This window comes from Aptenodytes patagonicus, chromosome 4, assembly GCF_965638725.1.
Source record: "Aptenodytes patagonicus chromosome 4, bAptPat1.pri.cur, whole genome shotgun sequence".
In the NCBI taxonomy this organism is placed as follows: domain Eukaryota; kingdom Metazoa; phylum Chordata; class Aves; order Sphenisciformes; family Spheniscidae; genus Aptenodytes; species Aptenodytes patagonicus.
This window is the reverse complement of record NC_134952.1, coordinates 7,335,585-7,358,701: the sequence shown is the minus strand read 5'-3', so window position 1 is coordinate 7,358,701 and position 23,117 is coordinate 7,335,585. Positions and strand designations below refer to the sequence as shown.

Sequence of the window (23,117 nt, the reverse complement as noted above, 5' to 3'; positions counted from 1 at the left end):
GCATAAGTCTGCAGTGAAAGTTGTCCACGCTTTCTGACTCTGTATGTATGCCAGAACTCACCACGTTACCCCTCCTCTCCTTTTAGTCTTTTTAGGGGAGCTCTGATGCCAACTCACAGAAAAAAAGGAAGGAAGCAGAGAAACATTTCTTACTTGACTTGAGTCACAATTCCAAATTCCTGGATGCGGTCCAAATTTCTTACTGTTGGATGTGTGCTAGCGGTCTTCCTGAACAGCCCCAATATTTTTTGATAGATTCCATCTTGTGCTGTCATACATGGACACGCCCTGTGATAAGAGTGGGGAGAGGTCTGTCCCAGCGGGGGATGGACGCTGGAAGCTTTGCAATTGATTCTCACACTACCATGCGGATCATGGCAAGAGTGCAACTGTTTTGCTGCCTTTTAAAGCAAACGTTGCTTTTGCCACCTTCTGTGCTCGGTTGGCATGTGACCTTCAGAAGCGAGAAATGTCTGTAGCTGGGAAACCACGCTGGGCAGCCCAGTGTTATGCAGGTTTACCTAAATGTGTCTGGTCTTGTGCAAGAGAGATGTAGGCCCTCATCCACGTTGGACAGTCAGAGCAGAGTCTAAACACAGGTAAAGTAGGTAGTGGTTTAGCTGAGTTCTAAGGGCAGCAAAAGAGCGTGGTCCTGCTTTCCGTCTTGCTCATGTTGGAGCCTTGGAAAGCCAGGCTGACTGTGGTTGCCGCTGCCATGTGGGGGATTGTCCCTCTCTCCCGCCCTCCAAACATGAATAGGAATTAGCCCATGGCTGCCTCCTGATGGCAGCACGAATGGCAAATCCAACTCTCCAAGGCTCTCCCTGCTGCATTCCCATCGAAGCGTATTCCTTTCCTATGGCCAGAGCATACACCGTGTGCCATAAAGCCCTGTACCTGGCCAAGCAGAGGAATGGCCGATGTGCTGTCCTGCATCATGCTCGGCCAGTGCACTGGCGAGTCAGAACTCGGAAGAAAGCCAGGAGAGAAGCAGCACTGCAGGGTATTTTCATCATCTTCTACTACACATACATTTTTTTCACTCTGCAGAATGTCATCGATGCCCCTGGGTGAGTCACAAGTTGGGAGAATGAACCAGAAAGAAGCTATACTAAGATGCGTGCTCTCCAGTCAGATTGGGCTGATCCGCAGGAGGATTTGCAGGATTTGCTGCCCCCAGCAGCTGTTAGTCATACCTATAGTCAGTGAGACGTGCTGCTAGGGGCTGACAGACAATAATGTCTTTGCCATTGGTGCAGATCCCAGTAGCTTTAATTTATAATTGCAGAATTTCTGTTGGCTTCTGTGGGATTTTTACCTGAATATGGATTTTTCAGAATTAGCCCTCTAGTTTAAGCCGAACTGTCCAAAATTACCATTACTTCTTGCATATTTGCAGCATGGCACTCTCAATCCCATAAAGAAAATGTATGGCTTAGCAGAAACAGTGGTGTGGAGCACTTCATCAAAATTCCCAGATGAGTCAAATTTCATTAGATGGTTGCAGCCAGTTTGTTTCTTGCTGAGTATGTAGCTTCGGTCTTTGCAGAGTCATGCAGGACAAAAGTGTTGAGCAGAGATAACCACAAGCCGGTCTCCAAACTCTTAAACTGATACTTAAATATTTTTTCTCTTTAATGTGTTGTACCAGATATGTTAAACTGTTTATTTTCAACCAGATAATGAGCGTTTTCACATTTGTGGTCTACCAACCATCTTAATGCGTGTCTAGTGCTTCACTGAATAGTATTAATGTGTATCTCAACATTTCTCATGTTGATTTTCCTGTTCATATAATCAGCATTACTGAGAAGTGATCTTTGGTAATTCGGTGTTGTATGTGTACGTTCCCATGCTGACTGGAACTGGCTAGCTAAGTCTTTCTCTACCTTAATATACTATTTCTTGACTAAGAAAGGTCCTTAAGATACTGACCAAAGCCACTGCAGCATTTTAGGTTTTATTTTGCGTCCTCACCAAATTCTCTCCTGCGTGCTAAAAGTCTACCTCTGCTAGTTGTGCTCCTTTTCTAGACTGCCTTGTGCCAGGTTTGCTGTCCTTCACTTCTGCCACCGGTTTTTGATGTGGAGAGTCTTGTTCATTTTTGTTTATTTGCATTAGCTTTCAGGATCTTTTAAGATGGAAAACTGCAATATCAATTTTCAGTACCTCTGTAAACCAGTTACTTGCACCTAAAGGACTTACTACCTTCACCCTCAGTCAAGATTTGTAGCTAATACTGCAGTCGCTTTATTCCTTGGTTCTGTCAAATTTTCGTTGATTTTTCAGGTTCTGTGAGACTGTCAAAGCCTATTTGAATTGCGTTGAATTTGCAGATAGTTCTTAATGTGGAACCTTTTCTTGTTACTCTAAAACTAAAGCGGCTTCCTACATCTGCTCTGGTTGAGATTCGTGGTCAGCAGTTCAGCCACTAAAGCACTACTCCTTTGTGAAGTCTGAACTCAGCACGACCAGACAGCAGATTTTTATTTTTTATTTTTACAAGCAAAAGCAACACCTAAGAAAATAACCTTTTATCTGTGTAGAGCTGGATGTATTTTAGCCATGCCAGTCTAGATAAAAAGAATGTCTTGCATTTTTTAAAAGCTTGTGGGAGGAGGCTCACAATAGAGGCTCCATTGTACTGTTAGTACTGAGCGTACAGGAAATCACAAATTAGCGATGACGACTGTATTGCAGGGGAGTTTTAAGTTTACTTAATTCCCATAGTATTGTATGGTTTTGAAAGGGTTTCACAACACATTGCCTTTCAGGTTTGGTTGTGTATGTTGTTTGTATTTGGCAGTCCTCTGTTCAAGGCTTTCTCTTACCATGTCTTTATTCAAAGGGTTTCATGTTTTGAATCCCTGAATCCAGATGACTTTCATTCTTACTGTAAATACAGAGGCATACAAGTACACTTGGTATTTATCTCATGACCACCCTGCAGCCATCTAAAATTTAAATCTAGCATTATGTATTCAGCAGTGAGAACTATCCCCTTAAAGCAAGCAATAAAAAAGGATTTTAAGTAGGAATTTGGAGAACAGTAAGCTGCAGGCACAACTTTTCCTTGCCTAGCAGATTTTGATCCTGCAGGATGTTGAGTTATTTGGCTTCCAATTGATATCAAGGGGAATTGGAGTGGGCTTACAAATCTGTAGGATCCTGGCTGCATGCTACATGCTAAGCCCAAGTTATTACAGGATAACCCTTTTGCTAAAATTTTGTTCAAAGGTTGGTTTGGCTCAGTACCTGCAGTTGAGGAATAAGTTCTGTCACTCAGTTGAAAGAACTGGGATTATGAGGACTCTCCAAAATCATGAATCTTATTTTCTTAGTCCTGTGAATAAAGAAAGTTTACAATATAGTATATTGTATTGATTTGGTAATTTAGAACCTGAAGTACTGTGAATATTACAATTTTGCATTTGTTTTCATACTTTGCTAGCATCTTCCCTCTGGACTTGTTTTTAAGCCTGTTAAATTTTGTTAGTGTTTTTTTCTGAGCTTTGTGGCTTTATTTAAAAAAAAAAAATTACAAAAATCTGTTAAAAATACATAAATAGAAAATATTTTCTTAATACCCACAAAGAGTCAAAGGGAAAAAACCCAAGAAATTGAAAATAAAGTTTAGTTTTTTGACTGTCTTGGGGATACTGTCTTATAGAAATGATGAATTTTTCCAAGTGTGGTTTACACAAGTCTAGCAGCTATTGAAATGCCCTAAAGATTTATTGGCAGGATGGGATTTTTTTTGTGCAGGAAGAGAAAGGACCTCAAAAATCATCTAATTATCTCTCAGACTTTCAAAGACAATTAGTGAAGATTAGTTTTCATTTTAGAAAACTAATTCCAAAAAGAACATTAAAAAGTGATTATTTTTATAAATAGTAAATAACATCGTCTGTTATATCTAAGATTTCTTTGATCACAAAAACACATAGTGAAAGAAGCAGTCCATGAATAAGCCATATGATACCTGGGAAACTGCTCACATTTAATTAAGTACAATTCTAAATCAAGTTAGTTAAGCTAGTGCAAGCCTGTTTGAACTCTTGTTTAAGTGTAAACTAGGCTTATTTCATATTTGCATTAAGATATTTAGGAATCAGCAAAACCAAATCAAAATGTGGTACGTTGCAACAACTTTATATTGGGTATTTGTGTTCTGGTTTACAAGCATACTTTAGGATAAATACAACTTCTTTGTGTGGGATTCGTACCTCTATAAAAGGAACTTCACTGAAGCACCTATGTTTGGACATTAATGCCCTACATGAGAATTAAATCACCTTCTTGAAGACCTTCTCTTTTTTTCTTTGGTTATGCAAGAAGTTTCACATTACTTAAAATCTTAGGTAAGTACTGAAGTAAGGTGAAGTGCAGGGTAGCTGACTTTCAGGGAAAATTTGGTCTAATTATTGACAGGAGAATTGGAAAAGAGAGGGGACCAGAGACAGCAGTGCTAGCAAATGCATTAAGTGGCAGTGGAATGGCCCAGGTGGTCTCGGTGGTCTTTTCCCACTTGCGAGTAGCCCCAGGAGTGACCTGGGATAATTCACTTCACTTCTCTGTGCCCAGTCCCACTGTGCATTCAGTGCAGGTAGCGAAGGTGAGATTACCTGGGAAAGCTCTCTGGGAGCTGTTGGAAATGGCACCAAATTAGAGTAGGATTCTGTTGTTAATGGTGCTTTGAGTAGGTGCTTGGTAGGTCTTGTTTGTGTCTTGTCTAACACACGGCAATGGTTTGGGGAGGCAGCGTGCTTTCTGTTGTGAACTGAATTAAGGTAAATGCACTTAATAAAAAGACAACCTGTGCCTTGACTGAACACAAAGTCGTGCAAAACATTCTGCTGTGATTGAAGGGCTTACTTTTTTCAAATTAAAAATGTACTTTCCACCATTAAAGCTCTTCCTCTTTAAACAGCAAAAAAACCCTCCTGTATATTTGAATCAGGAAGTTGTATTTCACCAATTAGCTTGACAGGACATGCATGCAACCAAACCAGCAAAATACTGGTAGGCGATGAGGCTGCAGCTCCATGTGCTGTGCGCTGAAATATGGGGATGTTATGCTAGCACGGAGTACTCTTGCTTCTGCTGGGATACGAAGGCTTGGAGCTGAGACATGATCACAAGCTATTTTTACTTAACAGTTGAACTTTGGAAGAGAAGTAGTAAGGGATAATTTCTTTCAGTTTGAGTTTGCACATTGTATGACTATTAAAAACTTCAAGACGACTGTTAAGTAAAGACAGCTACTTGAAGTGCCAGATGGAAAAGAGCAAGAAAAATGCCTTCTGTTTAAAACAGAAAGGGGCTTATTGCTCGTTTTGTTTTGGGGTCTTCTCCAGGCCACACAGTTGCTGTGCCTGGCTCTCTTAAGCGTTGCAGTTTCCGTCGTGGCGCCCATTCAGATATTAGATGAATAGCAAGATGCGTTTCTCTCTTGTTAATTGTATGCCAGAATGCAGGCTTCAAACGACGTCTTTGTCACACGGTACCAGGTCTGTATCACAGCATTGGGCTGCCTTGCTGAAATCGGGACGGCGCTTTTTTTTTTAGTTCCTACTCGCATTGTCCAGTAAGTGCTCTTACGGACATTGCAAACATTTCTGCTATTCTAGAAATGCACTGGCTTTCTCAAAAGCTGTCGTAGTTTGTGAAATATGATACTGGCTGTTTGGTTGGGACAGAAGACCCCTTGATTCATTCTTTTGCAGAGTAGTCGATCATCTTATTACCTCCATTTTATATGGATTTAGTTCAAGGCCTATGTTAGTTTATACATAACTTGGAATAACTGGAAAATGTGAAAAATGTGGAGTATTCTTCAGTTGGCTAAAATTTTAAAAGGGCGTTTTTTCCTGCCGGCACCTGGAAGTCAGCCAGGTGAAAGTTAACATTCCCACAATACCTTTTCTGTGGGATAATGGGCAAGTTCAGGGCAGCATTCTTTCTTTCATTTATATAAACAGACTGTGCTGGCCAAGGCGATGGGAGAAGTGTTGCTGAACATGAAATTGTTGCTGTTTGCCCTTGCAGTTGTTGCTCTGTTGACAATGATTTATTTATTTTTTTATTTCATTATTGTTCTCCTGTTTATATTTAAATAACATGGAGTCTTCTGCTCTGTTACCATTTAGGATCTTGCCCAAGGCAGTGCTGTATGAAAAATCGATGCGCTCTACAGATGATTTCATACAGATGATTTCATACACGGTACTGAAGCGATGTAGCTAGTACAAAACTAACTTTCAGAAGCTTTCAAAAAAGTAGAAAGGTGTTTGTACAACAGTAGAGTTTCTTTGACAATAGATGAAAAGAGGTGAAGCTGTGAGAAGCTGAACTGACCTTTCATTTCACTCTGCTTTGCTACCCCCGGTCCTTCCAAAACATAGCAGGAATAAATTGTCAGGGAAGCCTGGAGCCGGGTGTGCAGGTACTGTCTGCTATATGGCTGGCTGACAGCTTTCAATTGCCGCTGCTGTTTTGAGTAGGGGTAATTTTTATAATAAAGATCGATAGGAATTTATTAAAATACATTTTTCCCTGTTAGAATTCATATCTTTGTACTTTCAGAGTTGCTGAACAGTTTGCGTACTGCAAAGGTTATTGCGAAGTGCATAACTTTGCATATAGAGTTTTATCAATTAGGAATATTCAGTGTGTCTTAAGTGTATGTGTAGATTTTTTTATATAATTTTTTTTTGAGAATCCCAAACAGGAATTTAATGTGTACTGCCTCAAAGTAATAGTTTATATGTGAAGAACTCTGCAGAAATCATGGCCTCTCCACCCAGATGAATTACCATTTTTCAGCCTCTACAAAAGCTACAGTAATGCTGGGTCAGTTAGCTGCGGCCAACCTTAGGTAAAGGTTGGGGAAAGGGAGTCAGAAACAGAGAGAATTTCTGAGATGCTAAATGTTTAATCTGCAGTTTTCGTGGGCTGTGATATAAACACTTCTTACTAAAAAATCATCTTAGTGACTTAGCAGTTTTTCACCTTAGGTCTTTTCTACTAGAATGTGTTTTTTTGGGGGTGTTGCCTTTAAATGGCAAAGTTTTTCCTAGAAAATGCATGGGGTTTTTTATTATCGATGCTTAAGAGGGCAGCAAGCGGCTGTCACATCTAAAGATTCAATTCTTAGTAAATTCTGAATTGACAGAGGAAGAAAGTCTGGTGAAACCCTTAATCTTTCGTGGTAGCTGGATAGGTTGGGACGTGGCCCTACAATCATTCCCTTTCATCCACTGATGTCACTGAGGTCCCTACGCAGGCTGAAGCTAGTAAATGAACCTAAAAATCATTTTATGTAAACTTTGCATTTTTTCCATGCAGTGTGTAGGCCCGTTGTCACGTCATCTGTATGTTCACAGAAATATGAAGTCAGTAGGATGGGTACAAGCACTTGTAATTTTTTGTTCTCTATTCATGCGAAATGCAGCAAAACAGGAAAAAGTCAAATGCACTAAAATGCATTAAAGGTGGGATTTCCAGTTTTGTGACCCTAATTTTTCATCTGCTTTAAGCCTCTAATGCCTTTTAATATGTTTTCAGGAACTAAATACGAAGAAAAACACTGTTGCTTACTTGATAAAATAAAGACACATTAAGTAACAGAAATTTATTGTCCTGTCTTCAGTTTGTATTCATTTAGAACATAGGTTTTATGGACCTTTTAGTTGGAGGTTATTTATTTCTCTAGGTTTTAAAGAACAAATACTTGAACTGCTGGTTTTACTGCATGTAAATGTCAGTATCTTGGAACCGGCTATATTTAGATCCATGGCATTCTTTTCTATTCAATATTTCTAAGCTTCCTTGCTTAAAATAAGTCTTTTTTTCCACATATAAATGCATACATGTGTGGACCATATATGCCATGATTTTGTGTATGAACTTATTTTTTTGCTGTAGTACAGAAAGTGGTAGCATCTTTTTATGAATTGTGAAGTTCAAGTTGCTCGTACACATACAAAGTTTTAATTACATCAGATATGTATGTTCACATTGTTATGTGAGCCGCTTGTGTGCAGATACATATCTGCTCATTCCTAATGTGCTTGATTTTGCAACTAACACTCAAATAGCGGACTGCCTTACTCTGCAAGCAGCTCTGCTGCCTGATTGCAGAATCCCGGTACAACTCAGTGAGAATAAGGAACAAAGCAAGACCTTGGATAAAGACAAAAAATAAAATCCTAATGAAAGATGTGCACTGAATAGTATCTTGCGCTTTCGTGTCTACAACTGTGAAACCCTCATAAGAATTGCTACTATTGTACGAGTGTTCCCTCCTTCTTAATAGAGGTGTTCTGTATCCTGTTTTTCTTGTTGACTAGAGAATGACAGCTTTTAGAAGTATTGTAATGATGAAGTGCCATTAGCTGTATACCATTCGCATCTTAAATCGCATCCTTTGTTGTGTTCTTTGCTATTCTTGTAAAATAGTTGGGTATGGTCAGGATCTTGATTTCCAGCACTTTGGCTTTCTTTTTATTTTCTTGTTTTGTAGGTTATTAATTTTTTGTTGAATTATTTGTATTTCTGTGATCAGTTGGCATGGAAACATGGCCGCTTTATAGGCCAGTTGCTTTTAGCATTAATTTGCAGGTACTTGTTTTTGAACGTGAAAATGGAAACTATTTATGTTCTTCATCATTCCCCATCATTAATATTTGCATGCTTTCTGATGCAACGTAAATTATCTTTCCTGCTGTCTTAGAGGGGAAAATGTACTCTTTTTTTAAAGAGGGAAAAAAAAGTACTCTGCTGCATCATGTACACTGTATTAAGAAGACAGTACTTTGTATAAAAATTATTTTTATACATATAACTTGACAGAATCAGTGAACCAAAGCCTAACACCAAATCTTAGTTTAAGCCCAGAAAGCATGTAACACTTTTCAAGAATGCGAAGCCACACCACTCCGTTTCTTTTTTTATTAACATATTTATTGATGTTACCCTTCCTTTTTTTTATTTCAAGAGAGCCCTGTTTTCTTGTAGGCTTTGCTGAATTTCACTTGAAAAAGGTTAGAGGTTTGCTTTGATCAGTACTGACGAAAGTGGGGGAATACTTCCATTGATATTTTGTGACTGTAGTTGGTGGAGTTTGCAGCTTCTGAAATACCACAATACTGGCAAAAGTGAACTTGTGGCCTTTTTTATAATTATTGCAGCAGTATTCATGGTGACATGATGGTATGCTGCAGGGACTGCTGCTTGGAGAAAAACAACTAGCACTATCACACGTCTGCGTCGTGAAGAATAGTTAGACTATTAGTGTTTGTTCACATTTATAGAAATCTGAAACTGTATCTGAATACATACTATTTTAAGTATAGATAACTAAATATCTAATTTAAGACCTGCTATAAGCAGGTGCAGGCTGTCTGCTTTCAGTGTAGATGCTTTCAAGTTCTTTAGGATGAGATTTAATCTCATTCTAATTTCTAATAGCTACAGACTGTTGTCTGAAGAGCTTTATACAGATTGGATATGCAGAATAAAAATGAGATTTGAATTAATTTACTTTGGCTCATACTTCTCCATCCTGTTCCAGACTTGAAACACTTTGTTTCACTAACCATTTCATAGGGAGCATGCAAAACAAAAAAATTCAATTGATACTGCTCGTAACTCCGTTTTACATATTTAATAAACAATCAGTTCATCTGGCCTATTGGGTGTATTGCTGCACTGCTTTTTCTTTATTCCCTAAGTTAAAGTACACGCAGTTCAATTTAAAAAAACGTAAGTCTATGCAGGATTTGGCAAATTTCAATAAAAGAACTTCAGATCTGCAGATTAGGAATACATTGTTCATGCCGCTAGTCCTATTTTATGAATTTCATGGTATTACTCAGCAACCATATGGCTCATTCCCTCTGGAGACTTTTAAAAAAAAAAAATCAGAAAACAAACCAAACAAAACCCTATAGGTGCAAACCCCACATTTTCACATTTAGTATTTTCTTTAAATAACTTCAGTGGAAAAAGAAATAGTTTGCTTCATAGCAAACCCTTCTACCGAAACTGTTCAGAGCTTTCTTGTAGTTGCAAGTGGTTTTCTCGGAGGTTAAGAAAGAGAGTTTAGTACAGAAGATGAGGGCTTTTTGTCTTGCTTTCAGCAGTTTAAAGATCGGATTTTTACTAACCATGCTGCAGCTGTGAAAAGAAGTTAGGCCGTGCCGCTTCCTGTGTGACAGTATCTCATCATACGCACAGAATAAAACCATTTCTCCCCTTGCCCCCCCACCCCCCCCCACCCCTTCCCCTTCATTCTCTCATAAACAAATGGGTCTGTTAGCAGAGAAGACTGAAGAATAAATGGGTGCCACCCTTTTATCATCTCAGTTTACTTGTCAGAGTAACTGGAGACAAGCTGCACTTCTGTGGCTGTTGTAAACTGCTTCTTTTTTTTCCTCCCCATCCTTCCCTGAAGTGCCTAATGGCACTCCTGGTCCAGGAAGGGCAGTGGTGAGAACCACATTGAGGGGGAGAAAACCCACTATAATCAATTTAATCCCCGTACTGAATTGTAACTTTTCTGGCTTAGATTGATCTCTTCTTTCATGTTTTCTCTGGAACTAAATTTTCAGTAATCAGTATAGCCTCTTTCTACATATTTTTGATTCTTTAACCGGATTGTTGTCTGTGGTTGGTGTCCTGCAGCACTCACAACTCGTTAGTTCTGACCAGTGGTTAACGTTAAGTTCACGCAGCACTTGGCAGTTGTGTTGTATCTTTTTGTGATAAGGTGGCCTCCAAAATTCAGGACAAAGCAAGTAAGTCAAGTGTACTTGTTGTCGCATGATCCCTCCTCTCCCACAGTGTTGGAAGAGAACATCTTTCTCGAATTCATTTATCCACAGGTTGGATACAAAACTCATTGAAATCAAAGGCTTCCCTTCTGTTGGGAAGCTCTCCCATATTCTGCTGTGGGTGCTTGCCAGACCTCCCAGAGAATTAAGCTGCTGGTTGTGTTGTCCTTTAAATATTTTTGACATAAAAGTTTAATTATCTTTATATGAAGTAGTTAACGTGCTTTAAGGAATATATAGTCCTGCTTAAGTAGAGTATTTTATGTAAGCGTTTTGGAAAGTACCTATAGAATAAGTATGAAAAGAAATGTATCAAAACATAGACAGGTGTCGAAATGTTGCTAGAAAAAGTTTATATCCTTAAAGGAAAAAATGACTAAAACTTTTATTAGTTGTGCAGTTTTCAGTAACACCATTCATTTTGCAAGTCATTTGGCTGCTGTGAGGTTGTGGTAGGCATTGTATGAAGTTAGAAAACAACAAAGTTGTCTGCAAGGTAATAATGCGGTAAAAAGTGTCTTAATGATATTTTGTTAAGTTGATATGTTGCAACTTGCTGCAAGGTAATTTTATAGTCACTAGCATTCCAAACTCGGAAAGCAGATTTCTGATGAAAATACTGGTGGGAAGGCTGGACACTATCAGTATTCTTCACTTTGAGTAGCAGCTCAGAAAAGCCTCCGAGGGTCACATTTTGCAATGTATTGTGGTGGTGTAAACTTTGTAAGAAATAATGCTAATTCATTATTTTTTCGAAAATATGAGAACATACAGGTGGACTTGCCTCTTAAAGCATTTAGCTCTTTGACCAGCTTATTCACTGTTTGTACGTACCTTATTTTATCTGGTTTACACTGCAGACCTAATAGATGACCCTCATCTGGGCTACTCGTCAATGTAGAATTTTCACTACAGAGAGTTGTTTTCCAGATTTCCTCTGCTATTCTCAGCACTCGTTTCTACTCTTCCTTTTGTAACTGGGATGACAGTCCTGACCCAGGAGGGGCAGAAAGAATGAAAAGATTGATCTGAAGAAAATACTGTAAGAGCTACAATTTCCTCTGAAATAACAGTTGTGCTATTGAAGTACCCAATGAGCAAACAGAGAGTGGTAGTAACCAAAGTTAGAGAGCAGAAGTAATAACTTCTGTTTTTTTACTTTTGCGGTGATACACCTGCACTAATTTGGTTTGCTTTACATCCAGAAAATAGGGAAAATAATGTGTTAGGAAGACCTGTTCCTCTGTCGTTGTTTCTCGATCTCGAGAGCAAGGATTAGCTTCACGTTCTCCCATGACATTCTGGAAAACAGTCCTAATGCTTTCTTGGTTTCTAGGAGTTATCCGATAGCTGTTGTTTTGCACTGGGCAAGCACCAAGCTGTCATTCCCTCCCATTTTTTTCAGAAATTACAGCCAGCAGGAAGCAGTTAGACTTGCTTTCCAGTATCTTTCTCTATGCCGTGTTCATTTTCTGAACAAGAGAATGAGTTTCAAGATACGCTTTGAGTTTACTTGTGTGAAGTCGGTCATCCTTTGATTATCTTTGGATGATAAAATTCCAAGTCACTTGAGTGTTTCCTGTGACTGTCTGCTTTTAGAAATATAATGCTCCTGCAAGCCTTTCAGCACGCTGCTGTTTATCCTGCTACCGACATCCCTCCCGCTTCTAGTTTCAGAAAATGTAGAAAAAACAGAGTAAGGCTTCTTATTTTGGAAATTCTTTATTGCATCTAATACATTGGTCTGGTTTCCATTCGAATTGCTTCTCAATCTGTTGTCAATCTGTATTTTGTTTTGAAAGGAAGTTGCTGGGGTCCGTTTTTTGTAACTGTCCGTTTTTCACAAACTGTAACGCTGCCGAAGTCTTGAGGCTGTCACTGCGAGAGGGGGAGATGACATTTGTGTGACGCACATATGTGCCGTGGGCAGATTTTGTAAATGTCTCTGCCTGCAGATTGGGGGACACAGGAGCTGTAACAAGTTTATTTTTTTTAAGATAAAGCATACATGGAAAAGGCTAGAATAAACCTACAAACTGACATCTTAACTTCATTTGCTGAGAAGTGTAATAGTGAATTCATTTTCGAAAATACTGTGCTCAATCAAACCGACAATATACAGTTGGAGAGAGAACCTGTTAAGAAATTATGAAGAATGAAGGGTAGCCCTTTGCCTGAAGATGTTGTAACTCTTAATAATGGAGTCAATAATTCCTCTTATAATACTTTCTTGCAACTGATGCTTTTAGCACTGATAAATGTTTTATGCAATTTACAGAGATAGAACATGATTTGTGCTCTGAAAAATTCATAATTTGAAGCCTTTATCTGCAGACAAAGCATTTTTATGCATGTGAATTGACCCTTTTCAAGTTGAAAATGGTTAAACTGCAGAGACTAAAAGAAACATAAAGCCTAGTGAAAAAATGCAAATATGGGTCATTTTTAAACACTTCTGACTTTTCACCAGTTCAGTGGAAACAACTTAAAGCGTTCAAAAACCTTCTCTAAACCCCTTTAGTATGTGGTATGTGTGGGAAGAAATATTTTGCTTCTCTCATCAAGTCATGGGAATAACTCCCGATCTTAACTGTTTTTCAGTACAGCTTTAACTGTGATATTGGGACCCAGAGCCTTTGTAACTGAAACTCAAAACTCTACTTGAAGAAAAGCTCAGTAGAACAGCTCTCTTACATCATATGCTTTTATTATATTATGATTAAATGTAACATGATAATATAAACCCAGCTTTTGCCTTAAACTGCCTGTTTTATTTGGCACTTTGACTGTTGTTACTGGCCCGTTCTCAGTGAGCTTGTCATTTTTATACATCCTGTTTGCTTACCTTCAAAATGAACATCTTTTCAGAAAACCCTATTTATTCAAGCTTGGTTTGGCTGCAGAGGACCCTGGATGGGAGGTGCAGGACTTTGATTTCAGCGTGCTCCAGACTTTCTCATTTTCTCATTTTTACAACAAAACTGTTGTCTAGTTTGTAATCATCATCAGCCATTTTCTTAATATTGACAGAGAGCAGCAGAGGTCAGTGGCTGTGGGAGGAACCGAAAAGGGAGAGAGAAAAAAGAGCTTTAAGGAGCCCTTTGCACTGGTCCAGTGTTTGTCAGAGGTGCTTTGGTTTTCAGCAGAACATAATGGAGTGTAGCTCAAGAGGGAGTTTATTATCCTCGTTTACCAGAAGTCTTAATACAGTGTTGAATTGTCACTTTCTAATTACGCTGGTCTTAAAAGTCTGGGCTATATACATATTTATTTGTTTTTTAAAAAGTGTTTTAGCTGTATATCTTAGAGGAAGTTTCTAGCTCTCCTCCCTTCTTCCGATCCCTAAACAAGAGAGTCAATAGTATTTTTTTTCTTTTCCACTATTAGGATTGCTGACACGTATAGCACCGTTATGTTCAGCTGAGAGGATGGTGAATCACATTAGATGCTTTTCCAAAATAAAAAAAAAAGTTGTTACAAAGAAAATGGAGAGGTCAGTGTTCAATATGTAAAATACTTCCGTATTGTTATTTTTAGTGTCATTCGAGTCTGCTGACTTAAAAAAAAAAAAAAAAAAAAGAAACCTTGTGAAACTAATTCGATTATCCAAGGCTCCACACTTGCTTATCTTCAGACTTTTTGATAAGGAAAATAAGGAGTGCCCCAGGTAGTAGTTTAACGTTCTTGGTCAAAGTACAGGTGTGCTGTTAGAGAAATTGCTTTCAGTGTTTGGGATCAGAATAAAGGAAGCCTTTGATGTTGGCTCCGCTGGGGTTATTGGGTTTCTTGCTCTGAGACAGTATTCTGTACAACATCTAAAATATGAGAAAAGAAGCACAGAGAGTAGACATTAGGACAGGCTACATTCAGAAATTTATATTCTGTAATAAATCCTTGGCAGTGTCTTTAAAACATAATGTGAAATTAATACTCTGAAAGCGGTTGTATTGAGAATGCTAAAAAGTGGAATTTTTTTCCCAAAGCATACTTACAGCTCAGGCGGTGGCTTAAAACAAAACAAAAAAAACCCCAGACCTGCTGGAATAAAATAACTTGCTGTAGGAGAAACATTTTTGGAGGAGAGAAAAAAAAATTAGTTTTCTTCTTTTTTCCGTCATAGTTCAAATACATAATATTTTACAGGCAAATCAAGAGTCTTTGAGTGTATTACATTTTAAATTAACATTGTCTGACTGTTCAGCTTTTATCAAAATCACAGCCAAGATGCCAGTTCTGATAACATGATTTAAAAAAGAAAAAGCAACGCTTGCATGCTTCTTTATATTGAATATGTGGGTCAAAGAGTGAGGGTAAGGGCCACTGATGTATTTCACTTCATATGGCAGCACAGCCCTGTTTTGCCAACCCGTTCTAGGCTTGTGTTCGGTATCCTAAGTATTGTCCTCAAAATCTCCAGGACTGCTTCTTCCGTGGAAAGTGTTTTAGTAAGTCTTGGCATGATCTGTATTGTTACTGGAATGGCTCGGGGAGTTAATCATTCTGCTCCTATTACAATTGTTGAAGCAGATTGTTTTTCCAGTTCCTGTCAGCAGGAGTTTTCTGGCCTTTTTTTTTTTCTTTTAAAGTCGCACCCACCAACCTATAAAGTTTATGGGCTGAAATGTAAACTCGGTTGTATTTTAAAGTAGAGTTTCGGTGCGCCTTAAGGTGGGTTCCACCCCAGTTGCCATTATCAGCCTACTCCGGGAGAAGACGACAGTGGGTATATGCCGTGATACACACCCAGCATATGGTGCCTTGTGGGAATGTCTTTGATGCAGGCTCAAGTCATGCATTCAGCTCTGTATTTCAGAGATGCTGCCCCATCAGTAACTGGGAAATCGATGTCCATAGTTAGTTATGGGCAAACATGGCTGCTGGAGTGTCATAATTCTCAAGTTCTTTGATTCTTAATTTGTAGGTACTGTCCTCATCTTCACTGCAGTGATTCCTGTTAGTTATTAAGTAGTTTGTGGCTTTCGCCACAGTGTGCATGGGCAGGGGCATTTCACAGTCACCATACAACTTGCGGGATAAGTAACAAAAATTGGCAGCCTTAGCCAGAATTTCTCTGAAGCTGGGGTTAATGGGAGTGTACTCAGCTCAGGCAGCTCCACCATTGCCTATTTATTTATTTATTTTCTCCCCCTCCTCCTTCCTTTACTTAATAAAGCTAAAAATACTTGAAATGTGAAGCATTTACTGTGGACAGGCACTGAAAAGCTGCTTATGCAGGAAAAGCTCAGTCCTTTAAAATGTTTTGCCTTTCTCTGGGGTTTGCTTTCATGTATGTTACTTGAAAACAGTGCTTCTGCAATGTTGGGTTTCGTATATGTTTTATTGCTGATACTTAGGCGTTCTCGTTTTAGTACTTGATATAGTTGTTACTGAATATTGTCATTAGGTTTGCTTTTTAAACCGCGATACGACAATTAAAACATTTTACAGTAACGCATTGTGCTATTACTGCTTATTCGTTTGAAAACAATATGAATCACACCTATTTAATGTCAGTCTTATTTTGAAAAGTATCAGTTAAGATTAGGCATATCGTTATAGCATGCTCCCAATATGTAATTTGAGTAATTTTTTGACAGATGTGAAATACTTCTAGTTTTCACATGGATGTTTGAAGTATACACGTAGTAATAGAAAATGTTGCCAGATGATTTTGTTTCCCCTTAACAAAACTTTATTTCTGATTATAGGCTTTTAAGATGTGCCTTGCGGGACCTTTGTTTTTTGTACCCTGACAGGCATTTAGGATTTTGTGTGCATACTGACAGATGTTAGACAAATAACAGCAGAATTACTAGATATTTTAAAAAGCCTGGTTAGGGATCACTATTTAAAAACACAACAGAAACCCCTTTTCTCGCAGTTATCAGACTAATATCTGAGAATGGCAAGTTTATTTGCTATGTGAATATGGAGAAGTAATGCGGAATCTTGACTCTCAGGTTCCAGTAACGGCAGGGAAGTGTGGGATTTTCTAAATAGAAATCATTGGCTTATTTTGTTTCGATTGTACTAAAAGGGAAAATCAAGTGAGATAGTTGTCTCAGAATACTCTGTGTTGAGGCCTTTGTGTTGTATGCTGTAGTAATTGCTTGGATACCCATGCTCATTTCTCACAGGTGGTAAAACATGTGATGGGCGCATAAATCTGCGTACCATGGAAGTCTATGGACCAGGGTGGTAATTACATACTAGTGGTGTTGGTTATATGTTTTGTGTATGGGAATGAGCTGCGAATGTCCTGGAGAGCAGCTGGGTGTATTTCAATATTCGCAATTAGCAAGAGGATATAAGTGGGTGTGACTGCTCTGCACATCATTGGGTCAACACAGTGCCGGAAACCACTTTTATTTCTCTTGGTCTCTTGCAAATTAAAAAGAAAAGAAGGAAGATGACTTGTTTTTACTGAGTTTGGGTAAATAAAAAGCATAGAGTGCAATAGTATTTATCAGCTATGCTCTTCCAGTAAAGTTTCAGCATGCTTAGCATTAACCTCTGAGCCCTGTAGACTTCAGTAGAGACTGCACATATGCTTTAAGTGAAGCTTATGCTTAGTTTTCTCTTGTCTGTATATCATGAAGTCCAGATCTTACTCCTTTGAAAATCAATTTGGGATTGTTCCTATTAATTTCAATAAGACTTATAGCAGGTTCCTAAAATCTTAGGAAGCGCAGTTAGAAGCATTAAGTGAGAAAAGAAAAGAACGAAATTAAATTTAATCTGCCAAGTAATTCAGGCTTCCGAGGGTAGCTGTCAGCTTTTCGTACGTACCCCTTGTTGGTGTTCTTTATTTAAAAATATTCCCCCCTCTGCTGCTCCGCCCCGAGTCCCACATCCCAAATCATGGGAAATTGCATCCTGCTCATACTGAAGGTGGTGACAAAAGGTGTTGGCTCTGATTCTGGTGGAATCAGGAGATTTGTTTTGCATATTCAGCATCTAAATATGCTGAATATCAAAATACTGAAGGCTAGTAAGCGCTCTTTTTCTCTTGCATCCATTTTACTGATCCGTGTACCTGCATTGTACTTTAAAGTTTATTTCTACTTGACTGCTTTTAGAGTTTTGCTCTACCTTGAATCTAAACGTCACTTGAGGTCACGGTGCAGAAGACAATGAGACTACCAAAACAAAGTCTGAAATTTAAAAATTCATGATGTGTCACGAACCTTAAAATATGTTTTTAAAGTATGGCGTTTCTAGGAATTTTAATAGTGCATATTGGCAAATCTAATTCATAACAGCTTCTGTGCTCATGGTACGAGTAGGATATTTTTTGTTTGTTTTGACAACTCGTTCTTTACTTGAATTAATATTAGCATTTATTTTAAAAAAAATGTAAATTTTTTTGAGGGCTTATGGTAAATAAGTGACAGCTCTGACCAAATTTATAGCCTAAGTAAGAATATAAAATAAAGGTAAATGCCACAGGGGATTAGTCTCATGTTACATGTGCAAGACTGTAAATTAGCTGAATGTCCAACCTGTTATTTTTGGGTCTTATTTTCGTAAATATTGATTAGATTTTTCAGTAGTTCGCATTTTGTTAAAAACTTAAATCACTTTGATGTTTTACAGTGCATAAGGGAAGATTTGTAGGACAAATTCTTTTAAAAGGACATTGTCAAGGGACTTTTCCTACTTATTTAATCTTTGCACTTGTAAAAATCCCCAGAAATGTGAAAATGAGAACTCCTTTGCCAGGCTGCTGTCCTCCATTTCATGTGCATATTGGTTTGTCATTATAGGGTTACTGATAAGTGTTGTGCTTTTTGGCATTGATGTATTTTTCAGAAAAAAGAATTGAAGCATTTGTTTTGAAAAAAGAAAAACACATTTAAAGAATTACATGGACTTTGCAAACAGATTTAAGAAAATGAAAGGTAGGTCAAATTTTGGGCCTACAAACCTGACAATGTCCTTTACTTTTGACATGTATGCCTTATTTGAGACATTCCTGATCCTAATGATGTTATATTAATCAGTGGCAGAAAAATGTGAAAATGACATTGTTAATCATCGTTAATCTTAATAGCTTACCTTGTTCATTTTGGTATGTTTTCTAATGTCAGCAAACAGTGACAGCCTACTTTGAGATCTCTATTATTTGTGCAATGGGATCACCTCAGTTACTGTCAGTTTGTAACATAAAAGGTTGTTTTACAAAAGGTTTAAAATAAATTACAACAGCCTAGAGCTTTCTTATCCTCCAGTTGTGAGTATGTCAAATGGTATGGGCTTCAACTCTCCCCCTTGGAGCGTGATACACAAAGGTGCACCTTTGTTTCAGGAGTGACAGGAGGTAGGATTTGGGAGGGGGGAGGAAACTGGCCCACTTAGGTAGTTCTTTTTTTCCTTTCAAGTTTAAAAAAATACATCTTGTGCTAAGGTTGGTCTGATTAATTTGTAAGTCCCCATGCTGCCAGAGGTATGGAGGTAATAATTCATGAGCCATCCTCTCCAGTTTTGGTTACGAAGCTGGGTATAAGTTCATTAATCCTCTGGTTTGTGAGAGCCACAATCACTTGAAATGCTTGTGCATGGGGCTGGCCTCCTGTCAGATTCTGCAGCTGAAAACTGCTTTTTCAATTTCCAAGATTTTTTCCATAAAAGCTGGACTAGAATAAGGTTTCGATACTTTTTTTTTTTTCCAAGAGCAGCTAGTCCAAATGGCAGCTCTGAAAAGGCACTCTTCTGTTAGCCGCATGGCGAATAGCTGCTCCATATGGACAACTGCTCTGTCTGTGTGTGCACATTCTACCTGGTACTATTTTAGAAAAATTCCAGCAGTCACTGGCACGGTAGCTGTTACTGGGGCAAGAGCTTCACCACCAGATTATTTCCATATTGGAGGAAAAAAAAAACCCAAACTAATAGCTGGATTAGAGCTGTCATGGGAAACTTTTTTCTTTTCCTTAAATACATTTAGATAACCTTAAGGGCCTGACTTACACCCAACAAAACCAGCAAGTTCAGAGTTAAGGCTTCTCACTCCATCTCCAGTACTCGCTGGAGCGCTTGGCTCTCCAGCACGGGTGGTATCGGAGATCACACACTATCCTCAGGTCCCTGCTCACCTGGGCAAAACGTTTGCCGCATGAGTGGTGCCCCGACTGTTCCAGGTACGTCTGTTTACAATACACCTGCTGTCCTGCGCAAGGTGCCGTGTGTGTCTTAACAGTCCGCTGGTTTCCCTGGTATGTTAATGGCCGGTGGCAGCACAGCAGGTGTGGTGGAAAGCCAGCAGCGGAAGGGGGAAGGGTACAGATGCAGTGAGAAGCTTTAACTTTGAGTTTCCTGGCTTCTGTGAGCACAAGTCAGACCCTTAATGTTGTTTTAATGTATTGTTTGTGTTTAATTTTTAGTAAAAATTTGAACACCATCCAGGCTACAGAGGTTGCAGTGGATAAGAAGTTTAAAAGCTTTGGTTCAAGATTACAGGAGGCTGCAAGAAAAATTAAAGACATGGAAATGAGGATGGAATGACAGGCTGCTATTTTGCCTCAGAATACTGAAGATTGTAAAGCATTGAGAAATCGAATTCATGACCCTGGAAATCAAGCTCAGATTAAGAAATGTCAGGTTGGTAGGGGTTCCTGAAAGTCTCAAGTTAGGATAAACTGAGATTGTTTTCCCATAACAAAGGTTCTAGGATGTGGGGGTGGATGGTATAATTTTTGTTATCTGTGTTATGTGAAATGCTATACCATATTCTTAAATAAGCCAGCTAAGTGAAATTATATTTTTTAAATTAGTTTCACATTTGTGGTGTTGAATGTCGCTTTTGACCGGTTTACAGTTATTCCTCTCTGGCACCGAGTTGCATGATTTACTGTTAATGCAGGCATGGAAAATACTGCTCTTAAATACACATTGCTTTATCCTGCCACTCCAAGGGTCTGCTGCAAAGGCAAACACATGGTGCAGTATGACATTTCTAGATAAGAAACAGGCAGAACGTATCTAAATGGTGGAAGAAGTAGTTTTTTGTTCAAAGCATTCTGATTCATAGTGAAACTGTGTCTTTCCAAATGTAAACTTTAAATAGTGACTGCCACTGTGATTAAGTTACTGTAAGTTTACTTAAGTGTTGAGTTATTGTCTGCGATTCAGTGATACGGTATTTAGGCAGAAAGATTGTGCAACGGGAAGTCTATGCTGAAGTTCAGAAAGGATTTTGGCAAGCAAAGGTTTGTAGGGTTTTCGTGGTCAAGGTCACTGGATGCATTTGAGTTCTGGGGACTCTTAACAAAGTCTGAGATTCTCTCAGGGAGGTTTTATCCTTCTAGTTGTTTTTCTGACTTTAGTTTCTATGCTTTGGAGCTTGTTCTGGCACGCCACTTAGACACAAGTAACTTGGTTGAAATCGATAAATATACTGGCATGAGGGGAAAACCAGACCACGCCTTTATGTATTTTAAAGAAGTCATTATTTTAAAGGGTTGTGTTTTGTGGTACTGTATTTCACGATTTTTTGAGATAGCTCTAGTCAGAAAAGTGATACTTAAAAGTGACAGCTTTTAATCTCATCTTTTGTTATCTGTTTGGACTGTATGCGCTCTTCTGTTGACAGAGGTGCTTTAGTTGTAGCTCTAAGGGAATCATCTGTGCCATATTTTTCCTCATTCATCTTCAACAACTTTAGTATCAAAGTTCTGTTTTCGTTTTTTAATTTTATTTTAGCTAGGATTCAAACTTGTCATTGAAATCCTGGCTTTGCTGGACTGACAATTAAGACAATGACCATAACATTTCAGTTGTAAAATGAGCACAGTTGTTATATTCAATAGGAATAGGACTTGCAATGTCATTTTTACATTTGTTTCAAAACATAACTGCATTTTATTAATGCTATTACATATACTGTTTTGAAAGAAACATGAACAAGTCTATAACATGCTTTATTTTAGGGTGTTTCTCAGTATATTTAATGTGGAGTTTTATAATTAAGTTCCCATTAAAGGATAGTAATTATCGTCTGGATAACTATGGAGCATTTACGTTGTAGTGTTTGTGTCCTGTACCGCATCATTAGTGTGTGGTTCATTTGCTAAAAATGACTGTATGAAGGTTATGTGGCCATTTCTGGTTCAAACAAGTAACAATAGTAAGTTATCAAGATGCACAATTTTTAAAAAAGGTATTAAAAAGGTTTCCATTTAATTTTGGTGGCTGGATATGAAACACTAGTTTACTGAAAGAATCTGTGCATTATTTCTAAGCATGTCTATTGCAGTAGAGGTTAGGAATTGATGGATTTACAACATAGAATAGTTTTGATGGGTGTTGTACTCTGCTGGTGAGTAGTTTTCACATCTGAATTCCTGTCTGCTGCGGTGACAGTACTGCAGTTCATTGGCATAATCAGTTGTTGGGAGATGCTGGGACTAGAACAGAAAAGAACCATATGTATCTTAGTGACCAAATGCAGAAGGATTGGTGAGGATCTGTTGTCCTCCTGCCTTGATTCTGAAAGATCTTTTTGCTGTTTGCTGCTGAATAAGCAATTTAAAGCGTTGTGCAGTAACATTTAAATTAAAGCCAGCTGCAATTTCTAGGAGTTTTGCAGGTAGGGTGCTAGTTGAAACTGTGTGCATATAGGAGAAGTTCCAGTGACCCTTGTTCAGTCATCTTCAAGTATAAAACCTGTTTGAATAGGTAAAGAACTTGAATGGCAGATTGTAGTAGGGCTGGTCTGGCATCCTGACTTGGTTACAGGTGGACATGAAATTTACGGGTGCAGGCTGGACAGTTGAGACTGAGGGTAACAGTCTCCTCAGCTGTACTCCTTCAGCCCCAGACCTGAGCTTGGTCCCAGTGGGGAAGTAATACACTGCTTCTGTTGACTTGTGAAAATTCTTTTTCCCAGCAGTTGTTTTTCTTCACCAGGTATCTTGTACAGCTGGGATTCTACTAATTTTCCATCCGTTTGAAATGCAGATAACAGTCTTTCAGGGCTTGCTTTTTGACACAGGCTGGGACATAAGATGCAGGGATTTCTTGTAGAAGGTAGCTGGGGAACCACAGTCTTTTGCATTAATGTTGGACTAACTTGTATTATCAAGCAATAAGCAATGTTTTTAAATTCACACTGCAACAAAAATATGTTGAAATTTGCATAGAAGAAATATCTAGCCTGCTTCACTTTGCAGTGTTTAAAACTACTTATATTAAAAGAGGGAAAAAATCATGTACTTAATTCTTGTTTTTGCTTTTCCTTAGCTCTTCAGGAAGTCCCTTTTTTCCCACCCACGCTTAACTACT

General features: G+C 38.5%; 1 protein-coding gene across 18 annotated transcripts in view; it reads left to right on the top strand.

Annotated features, from left to right (window-relative positions):
• The window catches only part of CTBP1 (C-terminal binding protein 1), a 257,915-nt gene that overhangs the window by 190,801 nt on the left and 43,997 nt on the right, over window positions 1–23,117 (top strand). For 6 of the 18 annotated variants that reach the window (XM_076335760.1, XM_076335755.1, XM_076335757.1 and 3 more), the window contains one exon: window positions 18,648–18,736. The exons of 8 other annotated variants lie outside the window; for them this stretch is intronic. In XM_076335760.1, the coding sequence (XP_076191875.1) occupies window positions 18,703–18,736 (34 nt within the window). In that variant the 5' untranslated portion in view covers window positions 18,648–18,702. Of the gene's footprint in view, window positions 1–14,222; window positions 14,329–18,647; window positions 18,737–20,218; window positions 20,436–23,117 lie in introns of all 18 variants that reach the window. 4 more of the 18 variants (XM_076335763.1, XM_076335762.1, XM_076335761.1 and 1 more) reach the window with 2 other exon arrangements.